Source organism: Mustela putorius, unplaced genomic scaffold, assembly GCF_011764305.1.
Source record: "Mustela putorius furo isolate JIRA1106 unplaced genomic scaffold, ASM1176430v1.1 tig00000095_pilon_pilon_pilon, whole genome shotgun sequence".
Classification (NCBI taxonomy): domain Eukaryota; kingdom Metazoa; phylum Chordata; class Mammalia; order Carnivora; family Mustelidae; genus Mustela; species Mustela putorius.
The window spans coordinates 40,422,346-40,442,470 of record NW_025421280.1 but is presented as its reverse complement, the minus strand read 5'-3'; the positions used below and the strand labels follow the sequence as shown (position 1 = coordinate 40,442,470).

General features: G+C 66.0%; 1 protein-coding gene across 18 annotated transcripts in view; it reads right to left on the bottom strand.

The window, feature by feature from the left end:
• TCF3 (transcription factor 3) overlaps positions 1 to 19,697 on the bottom strand; it is a 31,386-nt gene extending 11,689 nt beyond the window's left edge. For 9 of the 18 annotated variants that reach the window (XM_045087496.1, XM_045087518.1, XM_045087503.1 and 6 more), the window contains exons 1-6: positions 19,402 to 19,696; positions 17,639 to 17,752; positions 14,485 to 14,557; positions 3,146 to 3,219; positions 2,859 to 2,937; positions 1,030 to 1,097 (exon numbers count right to left, since the gene is read on the bottom strand). In XM_045087496.1, coding sequence (XP_044943431.1) covers positions 1,030 to 1,097; positions 2,859 to 2,937; positions 3,146 to 3,219; positions 14,485 to 14,557; positions 17,639 to 17,710 — 366 coding nt within the window. In that variant the 5' untranslated portion in view covers positions 17,711 to 17,752; positions 19,402 to 19,696. Of the gene's footprint in view, positions 1 to 1,029; positions 1,098 to 2,858; positions 2,938 to 3,145; positions 3,220 to 14,484; positions 14,558 to 17,638; positions 18,541 to 19,401 lie in introns of those variants that run through there. The other 9 variants (XM_045087517.1, XM_045087509.1, XM_045087510.1 and 6 more) reach the window with 5 other exon arrangements.
• Positions 19,698 to 20,125: the final 428 nt, after the last annotated feature.

The following is a 20,125-nucleotide window of genomic DNA, read 5'->3' as shown; positions in this document are numbered from 1 at the left end:
TGTCCTGCCGGTGCACACACCAGTGTGGGGCCCCACTCGGACCCTCGTGAGGGCAACAGGGACCCTCGGCAGGAGCTCCCTGCCTGCCCCGCTCGGACGTGCCTCTGAGACGCGACGGACCACAAGCCGCACGGTTCTTCTGAATGAAAGGCAGAGAAGCAAGACTGTTGCCACAAGCCCACAGCCCCACTCAAGGGGCTCAGTGCGCAAGGCCCGTGTCCAGGCGCTACAGAAAACCGCTGGGCTCACTCCACGCTCAGCCTTTTTTTTTTTTTTTTTTTTTTTTAAAGTAGACAGTTTAGCTTTGCAGATCTTAGTCTGAAACATGCCTCTTTTCCTCAAGGGCAGAAACTGGGGTCCGAGCCAAGGGCAGTCCCCCGCCTCAGGCTTCCGGTCTGCAGAATGGGCACAGGTGCCACGGACACAGACGGGGTGGCCTGGGCCTGGCTGGCGTTCAGCCGTCACAAGTGCCGTGTTCCTATGGGAGGGCACGGCGTGCGAACGGGTGGCACGCCCTGGCATGAGGTCCAGCGCACCGAGGAGGTGCAGGCAGGGGCCACAGCGGCCGGCTGCTGTCCACCTGCCCCCACAGCATCCCAGCTGGACCAGCATGGGGAGACTTTCACCTGTGCTGGGCGCCCACGGGGTGGGCTGCCTGGGAGGGCAGGCAGGGGGCACCTAGGACCAGCAGGGGCAGTGGGGGGCAGGGCCTCAGAGCTACCAGGCTGGCTCCGTGTCCCCGCCTGCCACTCAGGAGTGGGCCCATGTCTCTCAGCCCCCGCCACACTGTGCATGGTGACCCCCAGCCTAGGCCCCAGGTCTAGGAGCTGTGGCATGGGGGCCACGGCCTCCCAAGCAACCCACCTGCCCCGTTCAGAACCAGCCGACGGCCTGGCCCAGGGAGCCTGCTGCGGACGGGACGACAATCCCAAGGGGAAAGGCAGCTGGGCAGGCCAACGACCACAGCCCCCGCTCCGGGGTCAGAAGGATCAGCAGACCCGGGGCCCTGGCCTCCAGCGCGGGCCTCACCTGACTCAAGCCGCCAACCCCCGCGTCTCTCCCGAAGGTGGTGTACGCACTCCGCTCGCTGCCCTTGCCTGGAGGGGGAAAGACTTGCTGGGGGCCGATACCAGGGACAGCGTGTCCCAACAGGCTGCCCCGGCACCGGGCTCACGCCAGCATACAGTGAGCACTCCTCCGTGCGCAACACGAGAGAAGCCCTCTGAGATGCTGGTCTCCCCGTCGGCCTGGGACACAAGCAAGAGTCAGGACAGACACTGCCCCAGGAGAGCCTTCAGGAGGCTCAGCAAACCACCAGGGTCCCCGTACATCCCGCGAGGTGGCACAGCAGCGACAGGCACTGGCCCCCCTTCCTCCACTCCACAGATGTCGGGAGGCATCTGTCCCCAGGCAGCTGGGTTCTGGGGACAGGCTGGGGTCCTGTGGACCTGTGAGGTTCAGACCCAGCCAGCAGCTAGCTCAACAAGCACGTGACACCCCTGGGTGAGAAGGGGCCTGTGGGGACGGATCCTGCCCAGCAGCCCCAGTGTAGACGGGCGCCTGGGTCTGGCCTCCCCTGAAGCAGAGTCCCTGGCTCAATCAGGGTCTAGCCGGGTCCTGGTGTCCCCGGAGAGGGACTAGTCAGCAGCCTCGGTGAGATGCTCGGCCATCTGCCCAAAATTACTGCCAAACTAGGGAAGAAAGTCCCCCAGCTTCTTTACCGGGAAGTTACAATTTTGGCTAAGCTCTTCGGAACGGGTGTTGTTGGTGGATGGTGGGGGGGTGGGAAGCTCCACAGAAGGTGCCCCCAGTCCTGCCTCCCATGAACCCTCGGGGCAGGCAATGCTGGGCGCATGAAGGACAACCAAGGCCTAGAGGCCAGAGGAGGGCTGCCCTGTCCAGAGAGTGAACAGCGGTGGCAGAGGCGCGCGCGCGGGGGGGTGGTGCTTCCTTCCTCCAGGGGTCAGCAGGGCAGCAAGGAAATAGAGGTCAGTGAGAGAACCCGGTGTCGCCCGTGAGCCCGGTGGGCACAGAGCAGGGACTGGAATCCGTGCGCCGGGCCTGCACAGCAGCGGGAGCTCCCGGGGAGGTCTGCACCGTGCCCACCTCGCCGCCAGTTCGCCGGGCAGGCCTGGGCATGACACGGCAGGCCTGGGACCCAGCTGGGCTCTGGGCTCTGCTGACCAGGCCCAGCCGTGGGAAAAGACGCACATCAGGAAGCAGCAGGAGGAAGGAACAGGCAGAAGGAAGCAGACCCTGCAGGGGCACAGACCGCCCCAGGCCACACACAGGACGGGCCCTCACCCTGCTGGTCTGGGAAATGGGCCCAAACTCCCACCACACAGGCTGTCCCTGGCGCCACGCACGGCCCAGCTCCCGCCGTGCACCCGGTCCCAGGGCCCTCACAAGCACGCACTCACGCGCCCCCACAAGCCACGGTGCCCTGGCGTGTCCCTTTGTGCCAGGCCTCACGTGCCCGTCTGCAGGTGGGGGAGGCTGCCAGGGCCCGGGAGCCAGGCAAGGCCTTACCATGTGCCATATGGAAAATGCTGTGAGGGTCCCGGTCTCGCAGTCAGGACAAGGCTCCGGAAGGGACCGTCCTCGCCTGGGTCCCGGTGGGAGGGACTCAAGCCCAGCCTGCTCGAATCCCGACCTTCGCAGGCCCCCTCATCAGAAGCGCCCAGCCCGGCTTGGACTGCCTCCTTGAGCTGCCAGGACTCCCGAGCCCGCTCTCCCATGGGCAGCAGGCCACGGCCACCCACGTCCTGTGCGCCGGGGGAGCCCACCAAAGCACAGGGGCCCTGAGCTCACGCCCCACACCCTGACGACCATGGGGGCGGGGCCACGCGGGCACTCACCTCCAAGCCCGGGGCCCAGGAATGTGGACGAAGACAGGCTGCCGTGGGGCTCGCTGAAGTGCGTGCCATCCCCGTAGGTCTGTGAAGGCAGAAGCCATGAGGGGGCTGGGGACAGGGGATCCAGGAGGCAGGCATGCCGGCGAGTGCCCGAGTCAGGGCTGGCACCTACATCTCTGGGCCCAGGAGACCAGGCTGGCCTCTGCCTCCCCCATGAGCCTCAGTTTCCCATGTATTCCCCATCCCGGAGAAGGGAAACCCAGGTCTCAGGCCTCACAGAGGCTCCTTACCCGGCTGGGGTCAAAGGAGGAATTGTTCTGGTCACCAGTGGCCCAAGAGCCTGAGCTGGGCCGGTCCTCCAGCCCTGCAGGCAACAGAAGAGAGTCAGGGCACCCTCACCCCCAGCCTGCTCCCAAGCCAGCTGTGGCTCCCAGCAGTTCAGGGAGAAGCCCGGGCCCTTCCTGACCCGGCCTTGGCCCAGCCCGCCCTCACTCTGCCCCTATCTAAACTGCCAGGGGGCGCCCGGCGGGCTCAGTCAGGAAGCGCACAGCTCTCCATCTCAGGGCTGTAAGTTCGATGTAAGTTCGAGTTCTACATTGGGTATAGGTGTTCCTTAAAAATAGATTTTTTTTTTCCTTAAAAATTTTATTTGTTTAGAAGACACGGAGAAAGATGCAGACGGAGACACAGAGGAGATGCAGGCTTCTAGATGCGGCGCTCGATCCTGGGGCCCTGGGATCATGACCTGAGCCGGAGGCAGACGTTCAACCAACAGAAACAGCCAGATGCCCTACCAATAAAATCTTGAAAAACAAGACAAACAGCTGCCATTTGTAGGAAGCTCCCCATACACCCTGGCACTCAGTACACCTTCAGGCCTATAGTTCAAAAAGCAATTCTACTAGCTACCTCTGCCAGCAAACTCCTACCCGTCCATCAAAGCCCCAGCCATGATGCCCATCCTGGGCCGAGCCCTCTCAGAGCCTCCTCCCTGCAGCATCTCGTTTCTCCCTCAGCCTAGCGCTGACCATGAGGAACTGGGGGCATCTGTACCAAGCTCAGTCCCTCGAGGACACCGTGAAACCTTGGGTGTTGGCAAGTGGGGGGGGTCTCTTCCTTCTGTCCCTGACAACTCAGGAGGCAGAGCCCCTCCTTTGTTAAAGTAACAACTCAGCTGCCACTACCTTCCAGGGCCAAGCTGGCAGCCCCTTCGGGGTTAAGAGGCCCCAGCGAGGAGAGGCCCATGGCGCAGCAGGAGTTAACCCACAGGGCAGAGGATCGGGTCTGGAGCTCTGGGTGGGGCAGGGTGCGACCCTTATCTCCCACAACAGTCCGGGACACCACCCAAGACTCCCCAGCCAGGAGGCACAGCGCCTTCCCAGGCCGGGCTCTACCCCATCCAGGCTCTACCCCGTCCACAGGAGGCAGCAAGACAACGCGACCTGACAAACACGTGTGGGGCCGGCCCTGGGCTCCTGCCCGCCCCAGCACCGGCCCTCTGTCCGGTTTCTCTCCTCTGGAACTGGAGGGTGAACCACCGCACTCTGCAGGCCCCAAGGAAGCCCGGGGCCGGGGGAGAGGGACCTGTCCCCAGCCCCTCGACCATGCCGTGACCCCACACAGTGGGACTCTGGGGAGGCGGTGGGAACCCTGGGGGAGAACCCTTGGGCCGGCCCACCCCCACCCCGTTCATCTTACTCGGAAACTTCTTCCGAACTTCATGCTGTTGCAGTGCTTCTGTGCCAGTCATCATCCCCCCAAACTAGTGTTTAATTGCTACCTGATTTGCATAATTATGCATATTAATCCATACACCTAATGAATATGCATATGCCACATTCAGATTTTATTTTCTAATCAAAAATTTCCACCGTGATTGCAGCGGGGGGGGGGGCTGCCTTAGCGAGGTTGGGGGTGTGTGTGCACCCAGCGGGGGCTCCTGTGGTCCCAGAGTCCAGCCCGCATTTGCCACCAGGTTTGCAGAATCCGCACCAGGGAGTGGAGCAGTAGCCCATGAGGCAGGGGTGACCTTGGGCGATGCACCAGCAGCAAGAGCCTCCCCTCTCTCTACACCTGCCTGCCGGCCGCCTCTCTCCTTCTGAAGCGGCCCCCCACAACATGCCCCCGGAGGGGCCAGGACCCCGCCACGGTGAATAGGCAGGCCATGTGCCAAGACCACAACAGACCATGTCTGAGGGCAACTCCAACTGGGTGCCCGCAGCCTACCCGTGTGAAGGGCACCCGGCAGCCCCCACAAGCTGCCGGCTTCCCTTTCTGGGGAAACCCTCACCGGCCTGGTCCCCTCGAGAAGTCAAGACTAAGGACGGCCCCTCCCCCCCACCCACTCACTGTTATTAACGCCCCCACCGGTTAGTCCTACGTTTTAATGACCATTATGAATATTCACTACATTCCTTGTTCACCTTCTAATTAGAACGGACTAACCACCACACGCAGCTGTCGGAATGCGATCCTCTCAGGCCTCTCTTCTCCAGAGAGCGTTTCTCGCGCAGCAGTGGAGGCTGCTTGGGGCAGGGGCGGGAGAGGGCCGGGCCAGGGCCGAAGGCACTCTGCGAGGGCCCACACTAGGCAGAGCCCAAGGGCTCAGCGGGGCGGGGAGAAGGAGCCATGCACCTGCCCCAGCAGCCACAGCGGCGATGGAGGACCAGGCCACAGGTTGAGCAGCCCGCCCTCCAGGAGGCCCGGGCCCCGCCCCCACAGGCCTTACCCCAAGACAAGGGGGCTCCGAGGGGCCCCCCCACAGACACTGGTGGCCCGTCCTCTGCCAGCAACTGCAGCCAGATACCACGGCAGCCCCCCCAAAGCCCCGGCACCCCCTGCGCCTCCCGCTTTCCTAGAGGGCTACCGCCATGCGAGCCATGCGACCACGCCCTCTCGTTCCCCGAACAAGGCCCCTTGTGGAGCAGCTCAGCCAACCCCAGGAGGAAGGAAGACTCCTGAAGCTGGCAATGCCGTAGGAAGCAGCCCCGACCAGGGACCAGAGACCAGGGCTGGGCTCACACTGTGGGGCAGGCAAAGCCCAGGTGGTGACGAGCCCGGCTCCAGGAGTGCACCTTCCCCCAGGTGCCCAGCTAGACACCCAGAGCGGCCTGCCCCCCTTCCCCCTGCCGGCCGGTCCGAGCCGGCCCTCCATGCCCACCCGTGCCATCCCTGTGTCGTCCTGCAGCAGTGTCCCCCACCAAGTGGGGTTTCCAGCCACACTCCAGACCCAGAGAATTTAAGGAAGCCCCCCCCACCTGCCACAAACCGTGGCTCCGCCCCCCAGCAGCCCCCGTGGTGCCGACAACCCGTCACCCCCTAATCATCCCTGACCAGCCCCCAACCCTGGAGTGGACCCCCTCCAGCCCCGCACCGCGCACACCCCGAGCTCTGCCCCGTCAGACCCCACACCCGCAGACTCCTCGCCCTCCCCGGGGGCAGTCACCTTCCCGTGCCCTCCCAGCCCAGGGTCCTCTGGGTCTTCTCAGCATGGCCCACGCAGGGCCGGTGCCCCAGAAACACCCTTGGCAACGTCCGGGCCTCCCTCCCTCGCTGGACCTGCCCCACAGGCCCGTCTCCACGAGCGCTTCCGCGGGTCACCCAGCCTGCTGGCCCAGTCCCCGGCTCACGCGGCTATGTGTCATCGACGTGGCCAGAGTACGTGGCAGCTGGAAGGACCTTCCGCTTCGGTGTGACTTTCAATAAACGTAAACTCAGGCGACTGTCTGTGGCCCGTGGTGGCTGTGCCGGACAGCGGGGGCCCAGAAGTGAACGACCGAAACGAAGCCACCGCTGCAGCCGCCGGCGTCTTAACGCGTCGGAGAACCCCACTGGGCGGATGCTCTCGGCACTCCTTCCTCCTCTCGGTTCACCGCGCGGCCACCGGACCCCACGCAGACCAGCTCTCTCTCTGGCTCTTCCCGCTCACCATCAACCGCCCCCAAACAGCAGGCGTGTGTCAGGGAGCCCTGCCGGGGGTGGCACAAGAGGTCTGGCAGAGGGTCACAGTCACCGCCAGGGTGGACATGGGGGCAGCCCTTCCTACGCGGGGCTCTCCTCCTAGGACTTCAGGATTAACTTTTTTTTTTTTTTAAGATTTATCTGAGGGAGGGCAGAGCTGAGAGACTCTGGAGCAGACGCCGTGCTGTGGATCCCGATGGGGGGCTCGAGCCCACGACTCCGAGATCAGGATCTGAGCCAAAACCAGAGTCGGACACTCATCCGGCGGAGCCTCCCAGGCGCCCCAGGGGTCGACGCTGACCTTCCTGTACCATTTCAAAACGGGCAGGGGCACACCAGGCCGTGCCCTGAGCCCTGGCTCACTCAGGCCACCCAGCCCACGTCCCCGCCCCTGTGCTTTATGCTTTGTCTTCTGTTCACACGCAACAACGCTTCCCTGTCTGGTGGGCACAGTTTCAGAGTTTAGTAAGTTCTCCAGACCTGGCTGCGACCAGAACAGTGAAAAGGGTCAGAAGCAGGTTAGAGGGAGCACCCGGGTGGCTCAGTGGGTTAAAGCCTCTGCCTTCGGCTCAGGTCATGATCTCAGGGTCCTGGGATTGAGCCCCACATCGGGCTCTCTGCTCAGCGGGGAGCCTGCTTCCTCCTCTCTCTCTGCCTGCCTCTCTACCTACTTGTGATCTCTCTCTGTCAAATAAATAAATAAAATCTTTAAAAAAAAAAAAAGAAAAGAAAAGAAAAAAGAAGCGGGTTAGAGAACATCGCCAGCAGGACGCAAGAGGCAGGTGCTGGGCAGGCCCAGGACCCCGGGCACATCTGCCAGAGCGTGGGGGCAGGAAAGCAGGGGCCCCCATGCAACCCGAGAGCAAGTGGACTGGAGACGGAAGAGGAAGTGAGGAGAGGCCCCGCCCCGCCCCCTTTAAGAGTAAGAGGACCCCCAACCTGGGGTTCCCCGGGTGGCAGAGCCAGCCCCATGTAAGGCGGGTCCCACACACACGTGGTAATTCACAGAGGAACAGGGCCGCAGGGCTACGCTGCGGAGGGCCGCCTCCCTCCCGCGAACTTCAGGAAGACGACCGACCCATTTCAGGTTCAAGGGGCCCGTGTGGAAGCCGAGTGTGGGGAAGGGAGGACCTGCCCCCAAGGTGAGCGCAGAAGCCAACCCGGGGCTTCCAGGCAAGAACGGACAGAAGACAGACACACGCGGGGATGCCCAACGTGGACGGGGGGCCCGGATCGGGGGTGTATCTCGCAAACAGACCCCCTGAGGCGGCAGCCACCGGGCACCCTTAAGGGAGCAGACGAGACTTGAGAGAACAAGAGTAAGAAAGCGGAAAACGCAAGCCGCGCGGCAGCCGCCGACACACAGAGACTTGGGCAGCAACCGCGGCAGCGGTGCGCAGAGCGGCCACGTGGCAAGGATGTCCCCGCGCGGCGGGGACGGTCGGGGCTCCCAGAGGATGTGTAGCCCAGACCTGGCCCACCCCCACAGCCTGCGCAGCTGACGGCCCGGGGCCGAGCCCGCGGACAACCTGAGAAAAGGAGCGAGATCGCGAAGAAGGGGGCGAGAGACGCGCGTCCTGATGTCGAGGACGGCCGGGGCAGGACCCTGGGACGGCGATCCGCACACGGAGCAGCGGCGGGAGCGGGGAGAGGCCAGGTCACCTGCTCGGCCCCCCGTAACCACTGCGCCCAGACTCTCACCGAGAAACGTTCCCCCGAGGGCGATCTGTCAGGCAGGGAAGGGGCTCACCCCCCCGCTTTCCTGCAGGAAAGGGACGTCTGACGTTACTTAAGACCCCGAGAGAAGCCTCAGCAGGGCTGCGGACCAGCACGGACCCCCCGAGACCTGCTCCGGAAAACATGTGGCCCACGTGAGGCGGCGAGGAAGTGTACAGATGGCCGTGGCCGGGCACCTCGGGAGGCCACGCACACACGGCACGCGACGTGAGCAAGGAGTCAGACGTCCACGTCTAGGGCCCAGTCGGGGCGGGGGGGGGGGGGGCTTCACGGAGGACAGGCCCGACGGAGACAGCCTCGCCGACCTGAGCTCCGGGAGTCCTGAAACCCAGCACCCCACCCCCCGCACACACAAGCCCTCGGGGGTGTGCAGGGAGCACCTTGGGGCCGCAGCTCTGCACTCTTGACCACAACACGAGACGGACAGACGCTGGCCCCCTCCTAGGAATCAGGACTCTCCGAAGGAACGTGACTCAGGGAGAACGCTCTTTAAAAAGAAGCATCAGGGGCGCCTGGGTGGCTCAGTGGGTTAAGCCGCTGCCTTCGGCTCGGGTCATGATCTCAGAGTCCTGGGATCGAGTCCCACATCGGGCTCTCTGCTCAGTGGAGAGCCTGCTTCCCTCTCTCTCTCTCTGCCTGCCTCTCCATCTACTTGTGATTTCTCTCTGTCAAATAAATAAATAAATAAAAATCTTTAAAAAAAAAAAAAAAAAAAAAAAAAAGAAGCATCAAGGGCGCCTGGGTGGCTCAGTGGTTAAGCCTCTGCCTTCGGCTCAGGTCATGATCTCAGGGTCCTGGGATCGAGCCCCGCATAGGGCTCTCTGCTCGGCGGGGAGCCTGCTTCCCTCCTCTCTCTCTGCCTGCCTCTCTGCCTACTTGTGATTTCTCTCTGTCAAATAAATAAATAAATAAATCTTTTAAAAAAAAATAAAAAATAAAAAAATAAAAAGAAGCATCAAGTATCTCGAAAACACAATGGATGGCCACGTGACCACGGCCACGGCCCCCAAGAACACAACGGGACAGAAACACGGGCCCCGCGACACCAGCCCTGAGCGGCCAGGGTCAAACACAAACCACCGCCACAAGCTGGACAGGAGCCGGGGAGAGAGGAGCAGCCGGGTGAATGCGCGCCGGTGCGGCCGGACGCCTGCTCCGCGGTTCCCCGGAACGACCGTGAGCGCGAGAGAGATGGAGGCAGCGGAGCCTCGGACAGAGAACAGAGAGGGAAAACCGCCAGACGCAGAATCGAGGCGTGGACTCTGCCTCCCGACAAACAGGGACAGGGGACTCCGGAAGCCGCCGCCGGCCACGTCACCATGTGTCCCGACCGAGGGTTTTCTCCGCAGACCACGCCGGAGTCGGAAAGAGGCGCAGACAAAATCGCGACAGGCCGCGTCACTGCAGGGAGGAAGGGGCTCGGACGTGAACGGGGAGGCAGGCCGGGTCCCCCACGCCAGACACCGTTCCCCAGAACCGGGTCCAGAGCGTGCAGAGGTCACCCACAGAAGCCCCTGGCCACGCGACTTGGGACCACGGGCACAGGCCGGGCCGGAGTGGGCCGGTCCTGGGGACAGTGCCAGGGTGCAGCGGCGAAGGAAAGCGGAGACACGCTTCTCGGGGACACCACGTGGGACCCGAGGGAAGGGCCCCGGGTGTGATACACGCACACCTACGGCAGGAGGGACATCCAGGCGACCACGGCGTCCTGCTGGGGGCTGGGAAGGCAGCAGGACCACACTGGCCTTGCTGACGGTTCTGACAAGCCCAGGAGCACACACCTGCGGTTCTGGAAACCCCGGCCACCGCGCAAAGGCACACGGCGTCTGCATGGGACAGGGGAGGTGAGGAGCCCAAGGATGGCTGGACAGGTCAGCTGGAAAACCAAGCCAGGGGACGAACACGAACAGGAAAGGGATGTCAGGAGGCCAGCAGGACGGAGAAGGCCCCGGACCACGGCATCCTCACTGGAGGCTGCGGGACAGAACAGAACGGAACCGTAGAAAAGCCAAGGGCCTTGAACCTCAGTTTCCATAGTTTCTCCTCGAAACCACACAGGTCAAGACAAAAAACCTGAGCAAACAGGGAAAACCGGGTTCTGGCCTCAGGAAACGTGCGGTGGAGACAGACGGTTCCTCCCGAGGTCAGCGGCGCAGACACCCTGACACACCCCTACAGGGTCTGCCTCCAGGGCGGGGCCGTAGTGAGCCTGCGCCCAGACCACAGCCCAGAAGCCCACGTCGGAACGGCTGGGGGGCCCCGTGCGGGGGACCCCGTGAAGCCGAGGCAGGAGCAGGACCGGCCGCGCAGCCCCCCGTGAAGCCGAGGCAGGAGCAGGACCGGCCGCGCAGCCCCCCGGGGAGCCGAGGCAGGAGCAGGACCGGCCGCGCAGCCCCCCGGGGAGCCGAGGCAGGAGCAGGACCGGCCGCGCAGCCCCCCGGGGAGCCGAGGCAGGAGCAGGACCGGCCGCGCAGCCCCCCGGGGAGCCGAGGCAGGAGCAGGACCGGCCGCGCAGCCCCCCGGGGAGCCGAGGCAGGAGCAGGACCGGCGGCGCAGCCCCCCGGGGAGCCGAGGCAGGAGCAGGACCGGCCACGCAGCCCCCCGGGGAGCCGAGGCAGGAGCAGGCGGAAAGGCGGGAAAAGGACAGGACCGCACGGCCACCTGGCACCCCAGGAGACGCCCCCACCCCAAGGCGGATACGGACACAACCCTGTTGTAACCCCGTTGTCACGCGGACGCTGCTTCCCGGCGCTCTCCCCTCCCTGCCCCGCGCAGCTCGGCCGGAGCCGTCTGATTCGGTCCGCGGTCACACGCACCCAGCAATCCCGACATCTCCCGGCGCTCAGGTTCCTTACTTTGTTCTGGTCTTTGGCCCTTTCTTCCTGGTTCTACGGCCCCGTTCTCCCGGGGTACGGCTCGCACTCAAGTGTCTTCTCCTCCCATGTTAAAAGGTTTCCCCGGTGGCCACCGCAGCGGGAGCGGCCTCTCACGGACACGGCTATCTAGCGAGGACGGGGTCCCCACGAGCCCCGGTTTCGGGCCTGCTCCCCGCCGCGCCGAGAGCTCAGCGCAGCCCCCCGGAGAACGCGTCGCACGCACTCAGCCGGGAACGGCCGCCCACACGACGGGGATGGCTCCTCCGCCGTCTCTTCCCACCCCTCCTCACCCCTCGGCCTCGGGTAATAGGCAGCAGCGGCCCTCGAGAGCCTCCCACCTGTGCCGCCGAACGAGCAGCGTCCCGGGACTCCCGGGGGCTCTCCGGCGCGGCCCCAAGGCCAGGATGCCACAAGCAAAAAGTCCGACAGCGTAAACGTGTCATCTAGGAAACGTCAGGACTAACTAAAAACCTCATCTTTAGTGAGTCACAAATGAAATCGGGAAATAGGCCACAGCACAGATCACAACAGCATGATCCTCTCGCTCACTCTCCGCCCTGTGAGGACGCGGGACCCTCACGACCCAGGGTCGGTGCCTGGAACGCAGAGCTCGGCGCGAGCGGCGACAGCACGGGAAGATACCGCCGACACCCGCGACGGGCGTCCCGAGAGCCCTGGTCAGCACGAGGAACCGATCTCGGAAGGTCCCGCGGTCTCGCGTGGTTTCAGTGTCCTCGATGTTCTCAACTGGACAAAACGCCAGAGCTGCAGAACAGTGGGTCAGCGGCCGCTGGGCTGAAGGGCGGCAGGCGGGTGTGACTGAGGTGGCAGGCAGGGACAGGTCGGCACCTGGACCGTGGTCATGCGCTGATGGCGCCCCGGCCGGGAGACAAGCGTGTAGACCCCCCAACACACAAGCAGCGCGAGCCGTGCGGAGTGCACACGGGACGGAGATCTGAACCACATCTGGACTCTACCAAGGTCGGCTCCCAGGCTATGGGTGCGGGTCACGGCTGGGGGAGGGGTGCCCTTGACCACCTTCTACGGGTCTCTTCCTAGCAATCCAGGACGAGTCCAAAGACGACGGTCAACTCCAAAGAGGGGCCGGGAGTAGGGGTGCATTTGCTCAAGACAGTAACGAAAACTCATCAGAACAGACCTCACGGCTAACGAACTTTTGAAAAGGTGTCCGCCCACAACGAGTGACCTAAATGCCCCCAGAAATGGCACAGTCCTTGTCACCCGCCCAGCAGGAGGAGACGCGCAACAACCTGCACCAGAGAAGGCGCTGGGCCCGAGAGGTACGCTCGTGGGACTGACCTCCACGGGACCCCCGCCCGGCCCTGGCTGACTGGGTCGTCAATAGAGTCCCGAGCGGAGGGATTTCACCCCTAGCACGCCCTTTGTTCACACTTCTAACGAGAAAGCTGCAGAGACGCGTGTCCTCTGCCCGTCAGTGCGTGGCGACTGGTGTCCAGTGGCCTCGGACCCCACAGTCCCTGGCAGACGACACACCGTCACCCGGCTCTGAGCCTCATGGTCTCCAGAGCGCACACACCAGAAAGCTTCGTCCTCTGAAGCATTCCCCGACCCAGGTGCAAACCGGGAAACCTCCGGTGTGCACGGTTCCGGATCCCACACCCCACCACCGGAGCAGAAGGCCAGGCAGACCCCCCACGCCGCCCGCGGAGCTGCGGCCCACGCCCGGGGAGCTCGCACGAAGAGAACAGGCTGACTCGGGGACGGGACGGAGACCAGGACGCGTGAGGCCAGCCGGCCCGGAGGATGCACAAGGCTGGCGGGGCCCAGGAGCTCCCGGGACCCCCGGGGCTTCCGGGGCCCACCTGCCGAGGACCAGCCCCACCAGGCAGAAGGGGGGGACGCGAGCTCAGAGCAGGGAGAAACCATGAAGGGCCAAGCCCACGCCCGAGCCTGCGACCTCACGGCAGGGCCAGGGGGGCTCCTCCAGGATGCGCCCACCTCCAGCTTCCGAAGCCCTCACGGCCGCGGGCTCACTGAAGCCCCTGGCAGGCGGCAGACACGTGTCCTTTTACAGATGAGGAAACTGGCTCGCGGGCCTGCCGCGTGACTCAGGCGACACAGTGTCTCCTGCCTGGGGGGGCCCTTCAGCTCCGGTCCTTGGGTTCCCGGTCCCACGTCCCCAGCCACGCCAGGCTTGGGCTAGTGCTGACGACTCCGATGGATCTGGGTGAGGAGTCTCCGGCTGCAGACCCAGAGCAGGGGCCTCCCAGAGTGGAACCAGCACACCCTGTCCCCATCCCAAGTGGCCAGGGCAGGGCCGCGAACGGCACCTCCCCCAGGAGCTGTGGCTTTGACTCGGGCTGCCGGCCCCAAGTGGGCACTGGAGGAGGGAAGATCACCGGGGCAGACGCTCGGGGGAGACCAGGGAACGCCTGCGCCATCTCCTCCAAGGAGACCCCGGGCCTGACCCTCTGCCCAAGCCAGACAAAGGGTAGCACCCCAGCTCCTGGGAGGTATTTCTGGGGGACGCAGCAGGACGGCCTGTGGGGATTTCCACAGCTCAGAGACGACTCGGTCCGCCTGCAGCCACTTCCTCAGGCACAGGGGGGCCGGCATGCGGAGGAGAGCGGACACGACACAACGTCCCTCCCCTTGTGGGGGTGTCTGAACACAACCCACCCCTGAAAACCCCTCCTCCCCCAGCCAGAACACACGAGATACCCTGGGGACTTCTAAACAACTCCCAGACAAACCCTTCTGTCCCAAATCCCAGAGTCACGGAGGGGGGCTCCCACGCCCCCGGGGTAAAAGCCAAGACCCCGAGGCCCTGCAGGACCTTCCTCGCACCCCCTGCCCTCCCTACCCGCAGTCCCTCCGCTGCTCCTTCGACTCGCCCGCACCAGCTCTGCTCCAGGCTCTCGCACAGGCTGTGCCCCTCGCCCCGAACCCCTCGCATGGCTCCGCTCAAACAGCACCTCCTTGTAGACGGTCCCCAACCACCTCCGCTTTGCGACTCCCTCCCCCCGCCCTGCTACCTGACCAGCCACCTGCTGCCCTGAGCCACAGGGTCCTACCTGAGCCTCCAAACTGGGCGCCGGCCAGGGAGGTGGGCCGGCCCTTGCCGTGGGCCGCTGGCAGGGGGAACATCTGTAGGGAGAGAGAGAGGAGTGTGGGGTCAGGACACAGCTCTGCCTAGGGGCCCGTCTCATGGGAGACCCCAGGCAGGAAAAGCAGAGAAGGGGCCACACGGCACGCAAGGGAGCCCAGCCCGCTGCCGGCAGCGTTGCTGAACTGGCGGCTCTTGATCTTGGGGACACGAGTGTGAGCCGCACACCGGGTGCAGAACTTACTTAAGTGGAACACAAGAACCAACTCTGCTGTTCGCAGCCGAGTAGCCGCGGTCAGCCCTGGAAACCTTCTACCTGAGCTCAGAAGCCAAATGACATCTTCCTTAAGTTCCAGCTTTAAAAAACCAGAGCCCTGCTCCGGGGGCCGGCAACAGGGGGACTGTGCACACGCCCCTCGCGGGGCCAGACCCCCCGCCCCGCGCCCCGGACCCTGAGTGGCCGCTGTGGCGAAGCCAGGCCGCCCAGCGGCTGGGATGTGAGGAGGCTGACCGGGGTCAAGCGGCCCCACGTGCCACGTCCTGTATTCCCCGGCTGCCTGGGGACCCGCATCACACCTGCCCCTCAGGAGAAATGGCGGCCCGGAACCCCAGGAAGCTGGAGGCACCTGGGAAAGGCGGTGCCACCCCCACAGGTGACCGGGAGGCCGTCCTAATCCTGAGTGCTGTGTGGACCAGCCCCCCCCCTCAGTTTACCCAAACGCACTGTGTTAAGCCCCTCAGGATTAAACGGCTTCGCGGCATTAGCCAAGAAAACCCAACACTAACGAACCCTTTTGCCACACAAAACAAAACACACCCGGGCCCTACCCCCAGAGTCCAGGCTTAGATTCCGGCTAGGGTGGCTACGATCGGGGCCGGGGGCTCCCTGAGGAGCTGCTGACACCCCCAGCCCCCACCACCACCCAACTGAGGACACGGACCCTGCAGGCGGCACTCCTGGGGCAGCGTCACCAGCCCTGGGACAGTCCCAGGACGGGGAACCATGTCCCCACGCCCCGTCCTACAGGCCACGTGCTCACCTGGCCGCGGCAGGCCAGGCAGCAGGGGCTCATGGGAGGCGGGGAGCCCGGCGGGAGGCAGGTTCTCACTGGGTCTGCACCCCTGCTTGGGGCGTGGCTGTGCTCGCTCAACTGGCCCAGCCTCCCCAGGGCCCTACTCTCCCCCGTGGGGTCCTGGCCCACGGGGGCAGCAGAGGCCTGCACCGAGGGAGGGGCTGGCCGAGCAACCAGAAGCCACTGGACCCCAGGCCTGGGGGTCGGGAGCCAAGCCCCTGGGCGTGGGAGGGCCGCATTCCAAGTCTTTGTTTTGTGCCCTAGGGTACCAGGGGCTGTGCTGACCTGGCATTGGCCACCAGGGGCACTGGGCCCTGTCAGTCCCCACACGCCCGCTAGTACCCTGCAACATCCGCCTTCTCTTCTCCGAGAGAGACCCAGGGCCCTGACCACATGGCACACTGAAAGCCAGTCCTGCAGGTGCCCTCCGCGCCCCAACGAGCCTCCTCTCCCCCCTCGGAGAGTTCAGGGCCCGGCAGCCCGTAGCACCGCGGCCGAGCTGTTCCCTTGCGCTGTCCCGACAGCGTCGTCTCCTGCACAGGAACCGGGCCCCGGCGAGCGCTACCCCTCCTAGCCCTCCTCAGCCTCACGCCAAGCTGATGAGAAAACAAATGCACCGGGTTTCTCCGGGGCAGGTGCGAGGGAGCCGCTAAGGAAGGACCGCAGGGGCGGCCAAGCTCTCGGCACCCCGGGACCGGACCAGGCCTCTCCCCTCGGGGCGGCCAAGCTCTCGGCACCCCGGGACCGGACCAGGCCTCTCCCCTCGGGGCGGCCAAGCTCTCGGCACCCCGGGACCGGACCAGGCCTCTCTCCTCGTGACCAGAACAGGGAATGGAAATGCAGCTCTGGGTGCGCCCTGAGAGAAGACACAGGGCACCTCACCCCTCGGCCTCTATTTCCTCATCTGCGAAGTGGGTTTGCAGTTGGGGCAGAGGAGACGTTCGGACGCACCAGAAAGGCGGCGCAGGGGAACGAGGGTTCAAAGCTCTTGGCAAAAAGAAGGGAAGGGGCCCAGCCCGGCCCTACCCGGTGCCACCCCCCCCCCAGGCCCCAATCTGTTCCAGCTCAGTAGCCCATGACCTGTCCGTTTAACAAGAAAACAAGTGAGCCGCACTCTGGGTTACTCAGCCGGGGAAGCAAAAATAAAACGGAGCTTAAAAATGGCTCAGAAATACCAGTGTGGCCCTTCCGGAGCCGGAGCCCGCTGTCCGGGGGTCTGTTTTTTTCCACAGGACGGCTGGTATTGTTTCGGTTTGGGGACTTTTGTTTTCGACAGGCCTCGGTGGCCTGAGCCGCCTCCTGGTGGGGGGTGAACTTCAGACTGAAAGCACCCTCCCCCCAAACGTTTCGGATCCCAAGAGCACTTCTTGGCGGAGGAGCCAGAGCGGGACTTGGGGAAGTGTTTGTAGCAGGCTGCAGGCACCCCGAGGGCACATGGACCGCCGCACGCTGGTGGCAGATGACCCACTGTACAGATGAGCACACTGAGGCTGCCGCTTCCACCCCCCGGCCCGGCTGAGCTGCCTGAGAGCCCTTTCCCAAGAGCTCTGTCCAGCCAGACGGGAGCCACGCGCTGCGAGGCCCCTGGAGCCACGGGAGGGACAGTGGCAGCTCCCACCCGCCTGGAGACGCCCACACTCCCGAGACCTGCCACGGCCTCCTGCCCGGGCCCCCTGGCTCCTGACCACCCGTCACGCCAGCCGCCGTGTGGCTGAGTCACTGAGGAGGGGACCCTCGCTGGCCACGCTCTCTGCCCCACCCACACTGATCACCTCAGCTCTGGGTGGGTTTTTTCTCCTTCCTCCTTACCCCACGCCAACGCGTAAGCCTGATCACATCCACTTTCCAGATCAGGAGGCCAAGGCCACTGCTGGCCCAGAGCCCACGTGCCCCACTGCACCCCAAATCCTCCAGCCCCTACCCACCAGGACCCTTCTAGCCAACCAAGTCTGAGGTCTGGCTCTGGGCTGTTGGGGTATTTCTGGCAGATGCTTCTGCCCCAGGAAGCCTGGGGACGCAGGCTGGCACCCAGGTGGGGCCCTGGCTTACCATGCTGAAGTCCAGGAGGTCACTGAGTTCCTTGTCTGTGCCCACGGGCGCCATCCTTTGTGGCTGGTTCATCCTCTGGAGCTCAGAGGAGGCACCTCAGGCCTAGAGACGGCCCTGCAGAGAAGGGGACGGGCACACCCGGAGACAGAGAGCAAAGAAGAGGTCTGAGTGATGGTGGCTGACGGGGGACAGATGAGAGCCCTTCTACCGGCCCTGAGGGCTTGGGTCTTCCCAGAAGGAGCCCCTTCCTGACCCTGCGGGTGGGGGCAGAGCTGCCAGGACTCCCTGCTTTGGGCCCCTGGAGACCTCACCCAGAGCCCTCAGGGAGTTTGAACACTGGGGGGGGGGGGTCCGCAAATACACATTCCCTAAAGCCCTTCCAGACCCCCAAGGAGTCAGATTGCACGTTTCAAACGGGATGCAGAGTGGGAGTGGTCCCTTCTCCCCCCACCTCTCCTTCCCAACAGCAGCCCCCCCAGGCGTGCCACCGCCACGGAGGAGGGACGGCAGCCCAGGCCCCACCGCACGGGAAATGTCGTGACCCCCGCCCCCCAACAGCTGTCCCAGGCTGTTGAAAACCAGGTCGCCCCAAAATTCAAAGCTAAAAACAAGCTTCAGTGAAAAAGGCTCAACGGTCTTCCCGAGTCCGAAGGGAAGGGAGGCGGCCGGCGCAGGGCCCTGCCCTCTAAGCTCCGCGCCACCCCTCCCCTCCCCCCGCAGAGAAAACAACCCAGCGCGGATCGCAGAAAACCGCCCCCGGCTCGCTTTATTGTCACGATGTATCCGGGAATTATTTTCGAGCAACTTTGAAAACATCCCTCGCGCGCCGCTCCGGGGCGGGCTGGGGTGTCCCCGAAGCAGGGCTTCCCCGGCCCGGCCGCAGGCGCCTCCGTTCCCGAGCGCGGGTGGAGGCGAGGCTCACCTGCCGCCCCTTCCCCCGGGGAGGCGGAGCGCAGCCGAGCGCGCACCTCCGGCCGGCCCGGGCTCCGCGGCGGCGGCGGCCCCCTCCCACGCGGGGGCTGCGGGGCGCGGGGCGACCCAGGGCCCGGCCCGAGGAGCCCCCGCTCGCGCGGCCAGCCCGGGCCGGGGGGTGGGGGAGGGGGGCGGGGGCGGGGGCCGCGGCCGGCGCCCCTCCCCCGGCGGGCGTGCGAGGCTGACTTCGAGGGGCCCGGAACCGCACTTTCTGGCGGGGCGGCCGAGCCCGACGCCGGGGCGGCCCGGGGCGGGGGAGGGGGGGACAGGGGGCGTCGCAGGGCTCCGGGGCCGGCGCCCGCCGCGGGAGGAGGGGGCGGCGCTGCGAGCGGCCGCCCCGGACCCCCCCGCACCCCCGCCCGCCGCGGCCGGGGCAGGCGGCGGCCCGGGAGCCTTTGAAGCCGGCCGGCCGCCGCCGCCGCCCGGGGCCGCGCTAACGCGCAGCAGATGTTCGCGCCCCGGCCCCCGCCGCCCGGCCCCCACCTGCGCCCGCGGCCGCGCCGCCGCACCTTCCCCGCCAGACAAAAGGACGCTCCCCGCCCCCTCCGAACTCGGCGCCCGCGGAGGGGCCCCCGCCCGCGCCCCGCCCGCCCGCCCGCCGCGCCGCAAAGTTTCGCCAAGTGCGGCCCGGCGGGCGGGGGGCGCGGAAAGTTGGAGAACAATGACGCCCGGGCCGCGGCGGGGCGCCCCCCGGACGGCGCCCCCGCCCCGAGGTCCCGGCCCGCGGCCGCGGGGGAGGGGGCGGGCCGACCTCGCACAAAGCCGCGGGCGCCGGCGTCCGGCGTGCTCACCTGCTCGGCGCGGCCGGGCCCGCAGCGCGCGGGGGGCGGCGGCATGAACGGCCCCCCCCCGGACAAAGGGGCGTCGCGCCGGGCCCCCGAGGGTCGCGCGTGGGCGGCGGCGGCGCGTGGCCCGGCCTTCCCCCCGCGGCCCGCCCCGCGGGGCCCGTGCGCGGCCGGGGCGCTGGCGGAGGCGGCGTGTGCGGAGCTCTCGCTGCCCGCCGCCCGCGTCGCTGGGCTCGGTCCGGCCCGCTACGCCCGCGGCCGCCGCCGCTGCCTCATCTTCCTGCGGCGGGAGACATGTTCCGCCCCCCGCCCCGCGCGCCGCCCCGCCCCGCCCCCAACAGGCTCCGCCCCGCGCGTCGCCCCGCCCCGCGCGCCGTGCGGCGCCGCCGCGGATCCCTCCGCCGCCAACCGCTCGCGGACCGCGCGGCTCGTCTTCCTGCGCGCCCGCGGGAAGCAGCGTGGGTCTCGTGGAAACTGTGGCCTGGGAGCAGGGGGCGCCGGCTTAGGGCGCGGGGAGGGGGCCGGGACTTTCTTCCAGCGCGGAGGCGCACGCTGGTTAGCGGCGCACTCGTGACGCAAGGAGGCAGAGACCGTGAGACGGAAAGATAAGGCTGGACAGCGGTGGCCAATCGAAGGGTGCGACCGTTTGATTGGCGTGACCGGCGGCCACTCGCGATGCGGCCCCGCCCCCGCCACGCCTCCTCCGCGAGGTCCGGCGAAGAAAGAGGTG